We start from the raw sequence: 17,660 nt of genomic DNA, 5'->3' as shown, positions 1-17,660 counted from the left end.
GCTGTCCTGGGAGTTTAAAATATTTTTCAGGTTAGACCAATTTGTGGGATTAAAAAAAGTGTTAATGATACTTCTTATATTAGGATGAGGTGCAGTTTCAAAATGTTTTGCTACAATCTCAGACCACCATTTTTTTGAGAATAGCAGAGATTAGAAAAAGTTCTCCATAAATAATGTAATAATCTTCCTGGCTAGCCTGACTCAAGCAATGGAAGAGATAATTATCCTTTTTCATAATTTATAAACTCAGTTGCATGCATCAACATAAAACCAACCTATTAGCCAAAAATACCTAACATTACATTTGTTGCCTGTTTGGATTTTGTTTTGTTCTGTTTGTTTTTAACTTTACTTGCCATAGAGTAAAAACAGACTTAATTTTCTAACACATGAGAGTAGTCATTAACACCTTTGTGGTGCTTTAAGGTTTACAACATGATTTTTGCATGTCTTACTTGAATTTTCTTGGCAACCCACCAGATAAGATGGTGTTATGCTCCCCAGTTTACAAAGGCTGAAATATATTAAGTGATTTGTCTAAGATCACACAGGTACTAAGTGGCAGACTAATGGTAAACAAGTTTTCTGGCTCCAGTCACGAGAATGAATGTTACCATTTACTAAGGGCCTACTATATATACCCAATGTTTTGTGTACCTTATTACTAGCCTTACGACAGTTCTGTTAGCAAGGTAATGTCTCTTTTTTTTTTTTAAGTTTTATTTATTTATTTGAGAGAGAGAGCCAGCGAGAGCGTCAGTAGGGGAGGGACAGAGAGAGAGGGAAAAAGAGAATCCCAAGCAGGCTGTGTCCAGTCAGCAGAGTGGGGCATGAACTCACGAACCAAACTGTGAGATCATGACCTGAGCCCAAACCAAGAGTCAGACGCTTAACTGACTGAGCCGCCCAGGCGCCCCGCCGATGTCTCTTTAACAGTGAGACTGCTAAGCCTCAGAGATGTTACCCCATTTGCTAAAAGAGCCAGAATTCAGACCCAGATCTGGGTGGCTTCACGTTGCACACTCCTTCCCATTGTTACCCTGTGCTTGCCATATATTTTTAATTTATTAGGGACTTACCAGTTTGTAAACTTAGTGGTTCAACTTTATTAGATTCCGGTTAGTGGAGACTTCACTAACTTCAGAGTAAAAAAAAAAGATACGATGTGCGATGAAGCCATTCTAGAGAGTGCCTTTTTGGGGAACGTTCATCACAATTATATTTGAAATAAGGGTGCATGTCTTTAAGAAGCTTAGCTTTAGTCAGGACAAGGAAACTGATGATGGAATGTGGTAACTTCCTCTAGTTTAGAGGTCACTGAGTTATAGCTATGTCGTCTTTACTGGGATACGAGGAGATGACAGTTCTGTCAGAAATAAAATCTATAGATGATAATAGGGGCTAGACTCAGAAAAGCTTAAAGCAAAGCTTAGAGTGTAGGCTAGAAGGGAGGGAAGAGACAGGGGAGAGGGCTAGGGAAAGGTCCAGAACCTAGCTGGTGATCTGGAACCCATGAGCAGCTGAGAATGGAGAGGTTCAAGCAATCACACATCAGAGTGAGGCAAAGAAAAGGTCAGACACAAATGAACAGATGGGATCTGAACCTAACAGTGGAAAAAAACAAGGCGGCCAACACAGGGGCAGAGCAGGAGGGGGCCCAAGACCAAGTTCTAGAGACGTGTAGGGGCCTGAGGAGCCATGCCAAGCGAGAATAGATGCAGTGGTCAGCTCCTAGAGAGCGCGGACAACTGTGCCTGGATGAAGCTTTAAGTGGGAGCCAGTGGTAGCAAGTCCAGATGAAGGGAAGAGCAGTTTCTGGCACAAAGAGTCAGACTCGTTCTACCTGTTTTCCATCTGAAGTGCCACCCGGTTCCATCAGAACCTTTACGAAAGCAGGCTACCAAGGAGAACTGACTGCTGCGTTTGCTGTTACCTGTCCTGCCTTTTCACACTTTCTCAACTGAAGTTGCTTATCAGCACTGAGATAGCAACAAGGTGGACTCAGAAAAGAAGGACGTCTGGGAAACCAAAAATCTAGATTATCTCACCAAACAAACCCTTGCTTCTCTTTCTCCATTTATTCATCACTCAGTAACTCAGGCATATAAAGAAAAAAAGAGGCTATCCTATGGCTTAGGATCTTTCAGACCCTTGGGTCATTGTCATCCCGTGCCCATTTGTCAGAGAGCACCCTGTGCTTTGAAACATAAAGTTCAGGCAACCTGATCAAAGTCTGGAGGATCCAAGCGTCTTACGTACCTGAATCTATGGAGCTTACTGGAGCCCGTAAGCTAGCATCCCCCAGGTAGCAATCTGAAGAAGCTAATTTGGCCTGACTTCACCCTCACAACTTGCCTGACTAAACAACTTGTTCTTATTTACCACAAAAGTAAGGCATATGCAGTGGTGGTTGCCACCCACCCCTACCCTGGCCAAAAAAAAAAAAAAAAAAGATGGTTTGGAGTTGGAGTTAGCTACTGCTATATTAGTGTATCGTTATTATTCAAGGTATTTTATCACCTCTCTTTTATAGTAAACTGCAGAGTTTTGCATAGAAGTTACGAATTTTAGGAATCTTGTCAAGCTTTTAAGCAGCTTCCTTCTTCTCTAGGCAGGTCTTAATTCTAAATGTAACATGTCTGAAAAAACACTACTGAAAGTCTCCTCTTCAGCTTGGTATTTAATATAAACATCAAGCAGTCACTGTTGCCAGTGTGGTTAGGCTCAAAGGCTGCCCTCCATTGTGTGAGTATTGTGCAGAAGACTGAAAGCTTAGACTATAAGCTCTTTATTAATAATAATTGCTTAGCCATTGCACAATAACCTGGAACAGCTGTTGGGTGAATGAAAGAATAATTCAAAGCAAAGTAGGCCAGATAGAAAACACTTCCAAACCACATTTCAGAATAGGTCCTTTGTGTCAACTAGGTGCATGTCTGCAGAGGGAGTTTTTGCGAGGACAGGTGGATAGTATGGGGCCTTTACGATAATTACGTCACCATCTGGTACCGTATAGCAAAAACAGTTCTGATGTCCTGAGTTCTACATATGTTATAGAATCACGTAGCCCGATGATGGAGCCACAGGACTGGCAGCCTTCGTTAACCCAGAGACTGAGCCAACAGATTGCCTTGAGAAATGGTTGTGAAGCACATCTGTGAAACGTATGATCCTACCCATACCCGCATCTATTTCTTTGAGGTATCACTTTACACTTAAGTTTTCCTTGGTAGAGTGTTTTTCAGAGACTTCTGAGGCTAAATTAGGAATTTCTGTTCCTGATTTGAGTTCCAAGAATTGTGCCTCTCCTGCCCTCCGCCTAAATTGGAAGATATAAACCGTGGGAAAAGTGTCTTTACAAACTGTATTAAGTTATCTAACTTGATTTATTTGGCGTATTCAGGAGGACTTTCACATCCATGGAATCCTCTTTCTATTAATTCTTTTCAAGCTACAGCTACGAGTTTTTGTCCTTAGCTTCCGGGTCCTGCTGGCAAAGGCAGACAGACACAAAGGCCGAGAGGTAGGAAGTTGACATGGGGCTTGTCTCTCCCTGTTCAGATAGGGTTCTCCCCTTTCCAATATTTACTCCTCCTCCAGTCAAAGAGAGGAGAGAGAGAAATAGAAAAATGAGGCATATAAATAGCTTTGTGGGAGTTGCTTAATTGAGGTCCTAAAGAGCCCAAAGAGCATGCATTGGTGCAGTTCTTCTGTCCCAGGCACTTTAAAAGTTGACCAAAACTACCCTTGGAACCTTCATCCATCTCACTTATGCCTGGGAAGAATGTGGGTGCTAATTTTAGAGCCAGAGACTAGGACGCACAAAGGACAAGTATCATAAAGCATTTTTAGACCAGAAACAGATTTAAGTTCCTTGACTCACTCCTTTTACTCCAGACCACACAGTTGTATGTACCCAAGTGGATTGCTGTTAGAATTGGTGCCTTCAGAGGAGACAATTGCTCGTAATTGGTAGCTATAAGCCACTTCACTGAGAAAGCACGGGGTCTTAGATGCTTTAAGGAAAAGAATTGACAGACTGAGGCCTGAGTGAGTCAGCCTCTTCTGAGTCAGAGCTTTTAGGCCGGTCTTTCAGACTAAACTCTTCAATCTTGTTTTCTCCCTCTTTCAGGGAAGAGCCCTAAGGCAAAGATCTATCTCAAGTTGATGCAGAGGCCTTCCCCTCATAACCTACCTCTGGCCAGTGTTTACCAAAGTGTGGTTATCAAATCACCTGTTCAGATCCCTTAGGGTGCTTGTTAAACATGCAGACTCCTGGTGCTCCCTCCCTCCACCCCACAGACAGTGCCGCAGGAGACAGGAAGCTGGCCTGGGACCAACATCTCAGGGGGTTCCGCGGTATGCTCAAGTCTGCCCGGGACCTCTGCTCTGGGCCAGTGGTTCCCAAACATGGCGGATCATCTGGATTACCTGGAGAGACTTTCTGAAAAGGTAAGTACTAAAGTAGGGCACACAAAAAATGGAAATAATGTATGAACCTACTAAAAATTAGAAGATATCCTCCAGCTTGCCACTGTTTGGTAGTATTCCTCCAGACTTTTATCCTATTGCATGTACATGTTGTTTTGTTTTTTTTTTTAATTTTTTTTTAACGTTTATTTTTGAGACAGAGAGAGACAGAGCATGAACGGGGGACGGGCAGAGAGAGAGGGAGACACAATCGGAAGCAGGCTCCAGGCTCTGAGCCATCAGCCCAGAACCTGACGCGGGGCTCGAACTCACGGACCATGAGATCGTGACCTGAGCTGAAGTCGGCCGCTTAACCGACTGAGCCACCCAGGCGCCCCCATATTGTTTTGTTTTAATGAAGTAAAAGGTCATATTATGCATACTGCTCGGCAGCTTGACTTTTCCCCAGCTTGTCTTTAATTAACATTAAATGGACTTCCTTCCGTATCTGTCCCATTCTTTTAACACAAGGCTCACGGATCAAATGCCTCTAGGGGTCAGGCAGATAACATGAGTTACACGGACCGGGGAGGAACTGCAGAAAAGGAGGTTTTCCATTTAATGGGAGTCAGAAGCTGCTCAAGTGTAGCCAACTGCTGCCATTTGGGAACATGGGCGCAAAATTGCCAAAGCTGCGGAGTTTCCAAGAGAAGCAAGAACTCCGAATTTTAGTATGTGATCTTCACATTTTTATTATTCTATTTTATTTTCACGTTTTTATTTATTTTTTAAAAATTTTTTAACATTTATTTATTGTTGAGAGACAGAGACAGAGTATGAGCAGGGGAGGGGCAGAGAGAGGGGGAAACACAAAATCTGAAGCAGGTTCCAGGCTCTGAGCTGTCAGCACAGAGCCTGATGTGGGGCTCGAAGTCACCAACGGCGAGATCGTGCCCTGAGCCTAAGTTGGCCGCTTAACCGACTGAGCCACCCAGGAGCCCCTATTTTCACATTTTTAATTATTGGTAACTAATTCAAATTAAATACAGGGCGAGCCAGCCAAAATGTCCTTAACCCAAACACTGCCCTTAAGCCACTCTTTTGAAACTTCTTCTGCAGTGTATACATAATGTTCCACAGTATGTCATGTTTAAAAACCTTCCTTGTTTTTAATTAACAGAATACAAAATGCTATTGCTGGACACTTAGGCTGTGACATTACAGCTGCTACAGTGATAGGTATTCTTCTCTATATCTCCATGTGCTTGTACAAATAATTTGAGAAATGCACGTTCAGAATTGCTCTCGAAAGGTACCAGCTTACAATCCTATTAACAGTACATGAGAGGGTCCTTTTCTGGGAAGCTTTAAGCGGATTCCCAGGTGCCATCCCGGAGATCAGATGTAGTAGGTCCGGGATAGAACCCAAGATAGTACATTTTCTTAAGCTCCCCGATGATTCGGAGAGGTTTTGGAGCCACTCTCTTAGATTACTAACAAGTTGTTTGGGACCACTGCCAGTGAATTAGTAAGGAAACTGTAAATACTTTCATTTGCATTTCTGTCTTAGCCGGTTCCCTCTAATTACAGCCCTCTATCAAAGCACAAAAAGGGCTCTGCTGCTGCTGCTGTTTCAGGCAGTTCAGAGCAGAACAATAAATAAACCAACTCAGGAATCTTCAAGCAGCTTTTATTGGCACAGCCCAGGAAAAGGTGTGGTAGCCATTTCTGGGCAAAAACCTATATCCCATTAAGGTCTTCAGTGTTATGTTTAACGCCCCACTGAACCAGAAAGTTTAAGTTCCTAAAACAGACTCCCCAGGTCTCTAAGAGGTTCCAAAGAACAAATTTTTACAGTAAACTCTGTGCCCAGCGTGGGAACAGAGCTCATAACCCCAGCATCAAGAGTCGCACGCTCTACCGACGGCCAGCCAGGCGCCCCAAGAGGCTACAAAATTAATAGGTCAAGGCCCGCTGCTGCTGTTAAGATCAGAAAGGCAAGAGACAGACCTGAATGTGTGTCCTTGTTATGGGATGCCTAAAAAGGCAGGAAACGGTATTAAGTTTTTTAGGTTGGCTCCAGTTCACTCCCCATTACAAGGACTTGATTTTCAGCAGTCGCACTGAAGTCCCTCTCCATTCCATATCTGGCTAAGCCGCTTCTGCTTAGAATGAATGGTGGTCATAGGACATGATCATCAGGATGGTAGAGTTCACTCATCAAGCGGTAGATGTAGGAAGGCGCGTTCCCACCAATGTTGGAGATGAAGAGGGTAATGAGCTCTGGGGGGACGTAGTCAAACACGGGGCAGTGAATGCCGACCTTCTCCAGAATGTCCCCTGAAAGGCAATCAATCACACATGCTAAAGATAAAACTGAGGATCCTGCTCTAATAACCAGGTAGCATATAGATTCTAGGCTCAATAATGCAGGCATACTCGCTACCCCTCGGGAAGCTGCAGCAGAGTGCAAACCAGAAGAGAGGACTTCAGACCATACCACTCCCTGCTTAAAACTCTCCAATGCCTTTGCATAGCCCTTAGAACAGAATTCCAGCTTGGGATAGCAGCCCTCAAGATCTAGCCCCTCCCCACTGCACTACACTAATTGTAATTCATCCCACTCTCCCTCGTGCTAGTTCCTCTCCAGCCATAATGGCCATCTGGTTCCAACTGGCTAAGCAGGGACCTAACTCAGGCCCTTTGCACCAATGCCTGGAAGACTCTTTCCTTGATCTTCACACGGTGGGATCTATTCATTCTGGACTCAGCTGAAATGTCCCCTCGTTAAGACCCTCCCCAAACTAACATAGTCTCCAACCACCTTCCAATCACATCATCCTTCTTTGTTCTCTTCCCAAAACATCTCATGACCTGACATTTTGTTGTCTATCTTCTGCAACAGAACGTAAGGTCTGTGGGAGCAGGACCTATTTGTTGTTCATTTTTACATCCCTAGTTGCTAGCTTAGTGCTGGATACATAGTGGATACATACATAAAATAATTCTTGAAAGAACAAATGTGTGAATGAATGAAGTTATTCAACTTCTAAGAAGAACTGTAGCCCAAGCACTTGCTTTGCTCTCAGATGGTGTTTAAGGCCATGTGATGTTGATAAGGTGGCAGGCTCACTGACCACAGCTGCTACATTCAGAAGTCACAGAAAAGGACCCCAACGCACAAAGATTACAGGCAAGTTTTATAGTAGGAACATTTTGGAGCCTACTTCCTTTGCCATTCACGTCACCAAAATAACTCCCTACAGCAACTGAAAAACAAGTCTATTTTCCCATTCGGTTGTTGCCTCTGTCAAGCAATGTGCAAAGCCAAACTCAAGTCAATGCTGGGTGATCCAACCCACCAGGACCCCAATACTCCGTTGAATATATTAGTCCCAGAACAAAATGATCGGGTCCCCATGCACTCTAAGACACTAAAGAGAAGTCTCCACAAGAAGTATGATAAAAAACACAACCTGGCAGCATTCACCCCTGACTGACTACCAAAACAAAAGCAAAAGGACCCAAACACACATGTGCATGTACACACACACACACACACACACACACACACACACACACACCCTTCTGTACCTTCTGTGAAAGGCAGAACTTCTTCAGGGGCCACAAACTTGTGAAATGAATCTTCTTCATTGGGGAACTAGATAAGGAAAAAAAAAAAAAAAGAGTGAGACAGACCTAGCAAATTCTACTTCTAGGTACATACCCAAGGGAAATAAAAATCTTATGTCCACAAAGAAGCTTGCACACAAATGCTTCCAGGACCATTATTCACTAAAACCAAAGGCTGAACAACCCAACTACCCAAGGGGTGAATGGATAAATAAACTGTGGTATATCCATGCAAGAGAGTATCATTCAGCCACAGAAAGAAACAAAGAGCTGTGCTATAGCTAGGAACCTTGAAAACATCATGCGAAGTGAAAGATGTCAAGAACAAAAGGCACACATTGTATGATTTCTTTTATATGAAATATCCAAAACAGGCAAAGCCACAGAGACAGAAAACAGATTAGTGATTCCTAGGAGATGGGGAGAGGAGGCAACAGGGAGTGATTATGTAACGGGTACAGAGTGTTTTGCCGGGATGATGAAGGTCTGAAACCAGAGAGTGGTAGTTGCACAATGTTGTGAATGTAGTAAGTGCCCCTGAACTGTACATTTAAAACTGGCTAATTGTATGTTATGTGAAATTCACCTCAATTTAAAAAAGAGACCTACAAATAGCTTCTATTGCTAATGAAATAACTCTTCATTTTGTAATACTGTTTGTATTCAAGCTACAGAGGAACGTCCCTCCAACTATGACAAATAAAACCGATTCTATCTTCCTAGTTTCAACTTGTTTGGCATTTTCAGAAATGGTCAGGGTGATGGGGAATGGTGGCAGTGGAAACAAAGGGCCTTCTCCAACTATGTACTACCCTGACCTTACAATTTTGACTTTTCAAAGCTGACAAGTTATACTATCAATTTTTGGGGGGGCGCCTGGGGGACTCAGTTGAGTGTCCGATTCTTGATTTCAGCTCAGGTCACGATCTCACAGTTGGTGAGTTTGAGCCCCACATCTGGCTCTGCACTTTCAGCCTGGGATTCTCTCCCTCTCTCTCTGCCCCTCCCCTGCTCGCACACGTGCTCTCTCTCTCTCAAAATAAATGAACATTAAAAAAAAAGGAATTAAAAAAAAAAAAAACTATCAATTTTTTTCCTGGTTCAAGGCTTTTGTGGCTTTTTCCAGCCTCTACTGGGTCTAATCCACTTAGTAAACACAGATAAAGAGAAGCCCCAGAGTGAGCAGGTTGAAGGCCTGGAGATCAAGCCTACACTTTGGCTTCCTTCTTTCTGTTGGCTACAGACAGACAGACGTACCTGTGGGGAAAGCTTGAACATGGGAGCACAAACGATGAGCGGGGTGGAATGGTGTTTTGCTGCCAGTGCTAGAGTGTGAGTTCCTGTCACGGCTCTCAGGGCACCATTGGCCAGGATGGTCTTTGTGCCAATGATCACCTTTGGAACAGGAAGCAAAATGTGAGTCATCCTAGAGATACAACCTTAAATAGCCCATTGGGCACAATAGGCTGAATGCCCAGGCCTCCCTCTTGACATCGTGAGGGTCACACAGCCGTAAAGGAAAAGGACTTTACGTAAAGGAAAAGGATTCTAGACTAAGGACCATGAGTTCTAGCTCAAAAGTGGCTTCCCAAAGAATGAATATAGTCTGTGACCGGAAGCTGTACCACCTCCTGCTCGTAGCCCTGTCTTCTAGGATCTCTATGTCACAGCTCCTGAGAAGCCAGAAGCCTTTCTATTCATCACCCCACTGCCAAGCTCTCTGCTCAGAAAGCAGGGACCCTCTACCCAATCCCTAGCTGCTGCCACGCTTAGCTTAGCCCTATTTCATTCTCTTCAATGCTTTCACCAAAAAGAAACTACTCTGAGGTGCCCGGCTGGCTCAGTTGTAGAGCATGTAGATCATGACTCTTGATCTTGGGGTTGTTAGTTCGAGCCCCACACTGGGTGCAGAGATTGTTTTAAAAAATAAAATCTTTTGGGACGCCTGGGTGGCTCAGTTGGTTGAGCGTCTGACTTCAGCTCAGGTCATAATCTCACAGTCCATGAGTTCAAGCCCTGTGTCGGGCTCTGTGCTGACAGCTCAGAGCCTGGAGCCTGCTTTAGATTCTGTGTCTCCCTCTCTCTCTCTGCCCCACCCCTGCTCATGCTCTGTCTCTGTCTCAAAAATAAATAAAAACATTAAAAAAAAATTAAAATAAATAAAATCTTTAAAACAAACAAACACAACAAAAAGAAGCTACTCTAAGTGAGGAACAATGATACAGACAGAAGAAAAAGAAATTCAGTTAATATATTAAAAAGGCCCAAATATGTACTTTCAAAAGGTGTTAGAAACTTTCTTTCCTCATAGATATTATAGGAGATAGGGAGGAAAAAATCAGTATTTTAGAAGTACAGTCTTCATGAATTTAATATAAGTCCAAATATACCCACCTTGTTGACTCTTGACATAACAGCAAAAATGGCGGCATCAGTCATGACAGTTGTCTCAATACCTGCTTTGGACAAATTGACTGCCATCTCGTGACCCTGCAATAGGACAGAAAGGCTGACATTATGAGAGAGAGTGAGAGAGAGTGGAAGGCATCTCCAATGGAACTGGATCTGGAGAATTCTGTGATACTGAGCACAGCCGACACACAACTGCCTCCAGATAACTCCTTTTTCTGCCCGTGGTCGGTATTCTCTGGTACACTGCAGGGAAGCCCAGGAGAAGCTAATAAATGTTGAGTTCTCCACAGGAGCATTAGAGCAGCCACAAAACTGGAAATACTGCTCTCGTGTATAATTGGGCAGAGCTGACAGGATAGGTCCTGGCTCGTTCCTTTACAACATCCTGCATCCTTACCTAGTTCCTTCTGAAAGACCTATTATTTACGTAGGGATGGAGTGCGGTCAGGCCAAGCATCAGTCATCCCCAAGGTAATTTACCCTATTTTGATTCCCAAAAGAACCAATATATTTCTTTTCTTGAACCCAGCATTTCACCGAAGCCTCCCAAACCAATGTTGAAGAGTGTCGACAGGATGAACAACTTGAAAATTCCCTTAATGTTTTATTTTACTTTATCTTCTCAACGTCTTGCTTATCAATTCAAAGATAGCACGGAGCCCATCTATCACTTCTTGATTCCCTCCTCAGTTTTCATTTTTCTTAGCAACTCCAGAAGCCCCCCCCCTACCTGACAGAAAGGAGCACATTCTGCCACAATGACATGGAACTTCCTCTTTCGGGCCGCCTCTTTGAGGAAGGCTTCTACTGTTCGGGAGAAGCCAATGGTCATGATCACCTCATTGGAGTGGATGTGCTCCAGAGCCTGGGCTGCAATGTTCTCTGTTGTCCCTTCTGCAAGAACAGTCAGTTTTGCAAGGAAAACATGAAACCACCGTGCTACAACGTGAAAGAGACAGGTGCCCACCTAGTGGACCCTGGTAACACAAGGTAAATGGACTTAATATGAAGGTCACTTCTTCTTAAAAGCCCCATTCCTCTGGGATCTTCTACCTCCTAAGTTCTCAGTCTACCCTCTTTCCCGGTAGAACCCCCAACTCATCCACTTAACCCCCCAACCCTGCCCGGCCACAACACCAGCTCCTTAAAATTGATTTTGAAGACACTGAATTCAGGCAAAAAAAAAAAAAAAAAAAAAAAAAAAGGTCCAATTGGGGAAATCATAAAATGCTGAGCGTGGGGTAAACAGTTTTCCCCCTAAAGGGACTCCTCCTCCAAAAGGTGGCCACAACACCTCCACCTGAGGAGGCCACAGAAGAAAAAAGGGGAGCAATTTGGAAGCAGCAGCTCCAGATACACAGACCCAGCTTCTTCCTTCCTTGGGGAATTCTGATTGTAATGAATATCTGCAGATCTCCCAGGTCACAAAGACAAGGGGAATGGAGGTGGTGCGTGTGTGCATAAAAATTCAAGAAGTTTAGTGAAGTCTACCACCTGTGGTTTTAGGGAGTTCATCTTTAAAATGAAAATAAAGCTCTGTCCTAACAGCTTCTGCAGCAATCTATAAAGGGCTGGTCTGTAAAGAAATGTAGGGAGGGTTATCTTAGTCCTGCTCCAAACCTTCCTCTTAGTCAGGATGGAGGACAAAGCTGAGAACAGCATAACTGGCGATCTCCCATCTCTGCTGATGAACAACTTTCAGGGTCTTCTCTTCCTTCATCTGCCTGTAACCTGTCCTGACACCCGGGATCAGGACTCTTACCCAGTTCCACAAGCAGCTCATTAATTGCCTCGATGATGTTGGACTGGAGTTGGGCGTAATGGAAGCTGAAATCCTCGCTCAGGCCTTCGGATGTCAAGAGTTTGTGCAAAGACTCCTGCTGATCGCTCTCATCGCTGCGTCCATGGAGTCTACGGAGGCAACAAGACGCAAAGAGTGAGGTGGGCTGAGGTGTACTCTTTGAAGCAACAGGGCCTGCTCACCACTAAAGGCTCCAAGCAAAGGGCGGAGCTCGTGCAAAAAGGCCCACGTCCTGACCTGCCATACTCCTCCCGGATGATCCTGAGCACTCTCCGCACCATGTTGCCCACCGTGGTCTCTGAGGGCTGCGCGGCTGTCATCCTCTGGCCCTCTCGGCGAATCAGTTCCATCAGCTCTCCTGCAGTCCGAGGAACAGAGCGTGAGAGGGCACGAGCACGATGAGGCCTGGGCGACTTTCCACCTGGGGATCGGGAACGGATAGTGACGAGGGACGCGACAGAATAGACCTGCCTCACCTGCATTGCTCCAGCGGTGGTCCGTAATGATCCGGCGCAGCAGCCCCAGGGTCTCCCGAGCCATGTCCTCGGAGCTGCGCCGCCCGCCGCCCCGCTTCAGGGCCTCCACGAAACTCTCGATGCTCTCGTACAACTCCGAGCCATTGGCTGCGGCTCCCGGCATCTCGAAAAGAGCCGCCTCGCCGGCGAAATCCGCACCTGTACAACCTCGATCGTTGCACTTCCGGGGCGGGTGAAGTCGGCTTCCGCTCCGCGAGGAAAACTCGGGCTTCACGGTCCGCAGGCCACGCCCCTCCGTGCCACAGCCCACCCCTTCCATCTGCCTGAGCCAATCAGAGACTAGGAACTCGAGTGGCTCATTTACGGCGGAGCGTCCGCGAGCCTCCGAGGCTGGAGGAACGGAAGTGGCCGTTCGCAGCTCCTACGAAGTTGGACAGAGGTGAGCTGGGAGGCCCCGCGAGGGTGGCTAGTTCTGTTGCTATGGAAACAGCTGGTCTCGGCGCTCCCACTCCCCCCAACGACCCGAGGCTGTGCTGTGAAAGTTGCCATCCGCCCTCCCTCCTGATCCCTAAGCTCCAGTGACCACCAGCTGTTCTGACTCGCGCTGAGAGTGCGCGTCCGGGACCCGCTACACCTAGGGCAGACGCTCTATTATAATGCTGTTACACTGCATAAAACTGGTTCGTTTGCACCTGTGTCTAATAGATTCAGCTCCCTGAGAGCAGGGACCGTACCTTTTTTACCTTTGCATTCCCATCGCCTCACACACTTATTGTGAGGCAGGGGTCAGGGATGAAGAGACCGAATACTCACCAACAAGGAGGTTCAAAGTGGGAGCTTTATATGGGAGCAAAGATGATGTCCTTCCAGATAGGCTAGAGAGTATAACATAATACCAAGAGCTATTATTGACTTCAAGTTTACTATGTGTTGGGCACTGTGTGTGAATTATCTACTGCAGTCTGTGAGGTAGGTCCTCTTATACGCATTTTACAGGATAGAAAACGGCCACAAAATTCAAGCAGTTGGTAAGGGGACGCATTCATGTTCAAATCTACCGACTATCTGAATCTAAAGTCTGTGTGTCATGAGAATCTCTGTTTCCTTAAGATAAGTTCTTAGGATCTCTGGGCAAACTCATTTTCTTAAGACATTTGTTACATTTGACATATTGCCATCCAAAAAGATACATCAATACCAAAATCAGACAAAGAGAGTACAAGAAAACTACAGACCAGTATCCCTCACAAACACCGATGCAAAATCTGTAACAAAATATTAACAAATCAAATCCAGCAATGAATAACAAGATTAATAATTACCAAATAGAATTTAAACCCGGGATGCAAAGCTCTTTTAATGTTTGAAAATTAATCATTATTTAACAACCATATTAACATATAAAAAGTGAAACCACCTGATCAGATCTTTTGATGCAAGAAGCATTTGACAAAATCCGACAGCTATTGAATTAAAAAAAAAAAAAAACCTCAGAGAACTAGGAATAGAAGGGAACTTCTTCAACTTGCTAAAGAATATCCACAAGAGCCTACACTTAACATCACACTTTAAGGTGAAAGACTGCTTTCTTTCTAAGATCAGAAACAAGGCAAGGATGTCCACTCTCACAACTCCTATTTAATATTATAGTCAAAGTTCTAGGCAGTGCAGTAAGGTAAGAGAAAGAAAGTTTAAAAACATACAGACTAGAGAGAAAACTGCCCCTATTCACAGAAGACATCATTGTCCACACAGAAAATCCAAATAATCAACAATGACCAAAAAAAACCCAAGAGTGAATAAGTGAATTTAGCAAGGATGTAAGGTCAACACACAAAAATGAATCTTGTTTCTATATACTAGCAATGAATAATTAGAAACCAAAATTGAAACACCATAACTCCCAAAAGCCATAATATATTTGTCAATTTTATTTGTGTTAAGTTTAAAATTTTTTTCTTAACGTTTATTTATTTTTGAGACAGAAAGAGACGGAGCATGAACAGGGGAGGGGCAGAGAGAGAGGGAGACACAGAATCTGAAACGGGCTCCAGGCTCTGAGCTGTCAGCACAGAGCCCGACGCGGGGCTCGAACTCACGGACCGTGAGATCGTGACCTGAGCTGAAGTCGGACGCTTAACTGACTCAGCCACCCAGGCACCCCTATTTGTGTTAAGTTTAAACTGTCCTAAAAATTGTACCAATTTACATGCTTGTTATCACTTATCATGATATCACTTATCATGATCTGGCCAATTTTGGATATTGTCGTTCTTTATTTTTCCAGGCATCAAGCCATTAAAAAATAAGGCATATACTATTGTATACATACAAAAGAATATATGTTGTGTGTTATATATGTGTGTGTGTGTATATGTATGTATATATGAAACTACCATGCTACAACACAGACATGATAAAGCATGTCTAAATATATATATATATATGCAAGTTATGAAGCATGACAAAATGAACATGCATGAACTCATGTCCCAAATTAAAAACTAAAATTCTTTTTTTTAATTTTTTAAATGTTTTACTTATTTTGAGACAGAGAGAGACAGAGCATGAGCAGGGGAGGGGCAAAGAGAGGGGGAGACACAGAATCCAAAGCAGGCTCCAGGCTCCGAGCTGTCAGCACAGAGCCGGACGTCGGGCTCAAACTCACGGAGTGTGAGATCATGACCTGAGCTGAAGTCAGACGCTTAACCAACTGAGCCACCCAAGTGCCCCCAAAACTAAAATTCTTAAATATAAGTAGAATGGTGGTTTTCAGGGGTGGGATGGGGGCATAAGTTATTATTTAATGGGTACAGAATTTTGGTTTTACAACAGGAAAACAGTTCTAGAGATGGATGGTGGAGGATGGATGTACATTAATGCCACTGAGATGCACACTTAAAGGACTTAGGTAAATTTTATGTTTCCTGTATTTTAACCACAATTTTAAAAAGTATGTGACATATATTTTTTAAAAATCCTCAAACACTGCCTATGCCATGTCGACGATGTGTGTACTCTTACCCCGTTTCTCTGTCTTCTCCCATACCCAAGGATAACCACTGAATTTTGACTGGTATTGCTTTGTTTTATTTAAAAAATGTATTGCGGGGCGCCTGGGTGGCGCAGTCGGTTGAGCGTCCGACTTCAGCCAGGTCACGATCTCGCGGTCTGTGAGTTCGAGCCCCACGTCCGGCTCTGGGCTGATGGCTCAGAGCCTGGAGCCTGTTTCCGATTCTGTGTCTCCCTCTCTCTCTGCCCCTCCCCCGTTCATGCTCTGTCTCTCTCTGTCCCAAAAATAAATAAACATTGAAAAAAAATTTAAAAAAATAAATAAATAAAAAATGTATTGTAGGGGCGCCTGGGTGGCGCAGTCGGTTAAGCGTCCGACTTCAGCCAGGTCACGATCTCGCGGTCCGTGAGTTCGAGCCCCGCGTCAGGCTCTGGGCTGATGGCTCAGAGCCTGGAGCCTGTTTCCGACTCTGTGTCTCCCTCTCTCTCTCTGCCCCTCCCCCATTCGTGCTCTGTCTCTCTCTGTCCCCAAAATAAATAAACGTTGAAAAAAAAAATGAAAAAAAATGTATATTTATAATCCCTAAACAACATATTGTTTAGTTCAGCCTGATTTTAACTTTTTTGCAGATGACATTATAATGTAATTTTCTACAACTTGCTCTTTTCACTTGATACGACATTCCTAAAATGGATGTAGTTACATGTATCTGTAGTTCTTTCATTAGCAACGCTGCCTAGTATCCCATCATGTGACCATACCGTAATCTATGTATTCGTTTTCTTTCAACAGATATTTGGGGTGTTTCCAGGCTTTTTTAGGGGAGTGAGAGACTATAAACTATAAATATTCTTGTGTATGTTTTGGCCTGCAAGTGGAACAGCTAGAGCATAGACTGTGTGAATATTCAACTTTACAAATAGCGCTAGTCTTCCAAAGTGGTTAAATCAATGAATGCTCGGGGCGCCTGGGTGGCTCAGTTGGTAGAGCATGCAACTCTTGATCTTGGGGATGTACATTCGAGCCCCATGTTGGGTGTAGAGATTACTAAAAAATAAAAGCTTAAAAGACAAAATCTTCAGGGCGCCTGGGTGGCTCAGTCGGTTGAGCGACCCACTTCGGCTCAGGTCATGATCTCATGGTTTGTGAGTTCGAGCCCCGCCTCAGGCTCAGTGCTGACACCTCAGAGCCTGGAGCCTGTTTCAGATTCTGTGTCTCCCTCTCTGTCTGCCCCTCCCCCGCTCATGCTCTGTCTGTCTCTCTCTGTCTCAGAAATAAATAAACATTAAAAAAATATTTTTTTTAATAAAAAAAAAATCAATGAATGCTCTCTCCAGTAGGGAGAGTTCCAACTGATCTACCTTATTAGCAACACTTGGTACTACCAGTTATTTTATTTGGGGAGAATCAGGTGGATATAAAAGGATGCATCATTATGATCTTAATTTGTTTTCCTGATTACCAATGAGGTTGTTCATTTTTTCATATGTTTCTTGGCCGTGTATTTTTCTTTCCCCTTTGTGAAATACCTGTTTGTGTCTCTTGCCAACTTTCTTTTTTTTTCTTTTTTTTAAATTTTTTTTTTAACGTTTTTATTTATTTTTGAGACAGAGAGAGACAGAGCATGAATGGGGGAGGGGCAGAGAGAGAAGGAGACACAGAATCGGAAGCAGGCTCCAGGCTCTGAGCCGTCAGCCCAGAGCCCGACACGGGGCTCGAACTCACGGACCGTGAGATCGTGACCTGAGCCGAAGTCGGATGCTTAACCAACCGACCGAGCCACCCAGGCGCCCCTCTTGCCTACTTTCTTAAAAATCTTTTTAAAATGGACTTGTAGGAGTTTCTTATATATTTTGAATACTCATCTTTTTCAGTTATTTGTTTTATAAATATCTTCTCTCAGTTCATGGCTTGT

The 17,660-nt window shown here is 44.0% G+C and overlaps 1 protein-coding gene and 1 long non-coding RNA gene across 2 annotated transcripts in view; one reads left to right on the top strand and one right to left on the bottom strand.

The window, feature by feature from the left end:
• Positions 1 to 6,084: 6,084 nt before the first annotated feature.
• Positions 6,085 to 13,025, bottom strand: EIF2B2 (eukaryotic translation initiation factor 2B subunit beta). The gene is made up of 8 exons (XM_043556647.1): positions 12,733 to 13,025; positions 12,494 to 12,614; positions 12,218 to 12,366; positions 11,186 to 11,349; positions 10,438 to 10,533; positions 9,301 to 9,438; positions 8,005 to 8,071; positions 6,085 to 6,750 (listed from the first exon to the last, which is right to left on the bottom strand). Exons 1-8 carry the CDS (start codon positions 12,893 to 12,895, stop codon positions 6,593 to 6,595), a joined length of 1,056 nt encoding a protein of 351 aa, XP_043412582.1. The 5' UTR covers positions 12,896 to 13,025; the 3' UTR covers positions 6,085 to 6,592.
• A 66-nt stretch (positions 13,026 to 13,091) lies between these two features.
• LOC122469339 overlaps positions 13,092 to 17,660 on the top strand; it is a 29,218-nt gene continuing 24,649 nt past the window's right edge. The window contains exons 1-2 of the long non-coding RNA XR_006293438.1: positions 13,092 to 13,171; positions 15,568 to 15,643. This is a non-coding gene — a long non-coding RNA (uncharacterized LOC122469339). The remainder of the gene's footprint in view (positions 13,172 to 15,567; positions 15,644 to 17,660) is intronic.

This window comes from Prionailurus bengalensis, chromosome B3 (genome assembly GCF_016509475.1).
Source record: "Prionailurus bengalensis isolate Pbe53 chromosome B3, Fcat_Pben_1.1_paternal_pri, whole genome shotgun sequence".
Lineage (NCBI taxonomy): Eukaryota > Metazoa > Chordata > Mammalia > Carnivora > Felidae > Prionailurus > Prionailurus bengalensis.
This window is presented reverse-complemented; position numbering and strand designations above follow the sequence as displayed.

Bases quoted from the DNA above. Each gene is read 5' to 3' on its own strand.
- EIF2B2 (XM_043556647.1), bottom strand. From the start codon at position 12,895: ATGCCGGGAGCCGCAGCCAATGGCTCGGAGTTGTACGAGAGCATCGAG. The intron at 10,534-11,185 runs GTAGGGGGGGGG...GTCCTATTGCAG, and splicing joins AATGTGCTCCTTTCTGTCAG to GGTCACGAGATGGCAGTCAA. The intron at 6,751-8,004 runs GTACAGAAGGGT...ATTGCCTTTCAG, and splicing joins AGTTCTGCCTTTCACAGAAG to GGGACATTCTGGAGAAGGTC.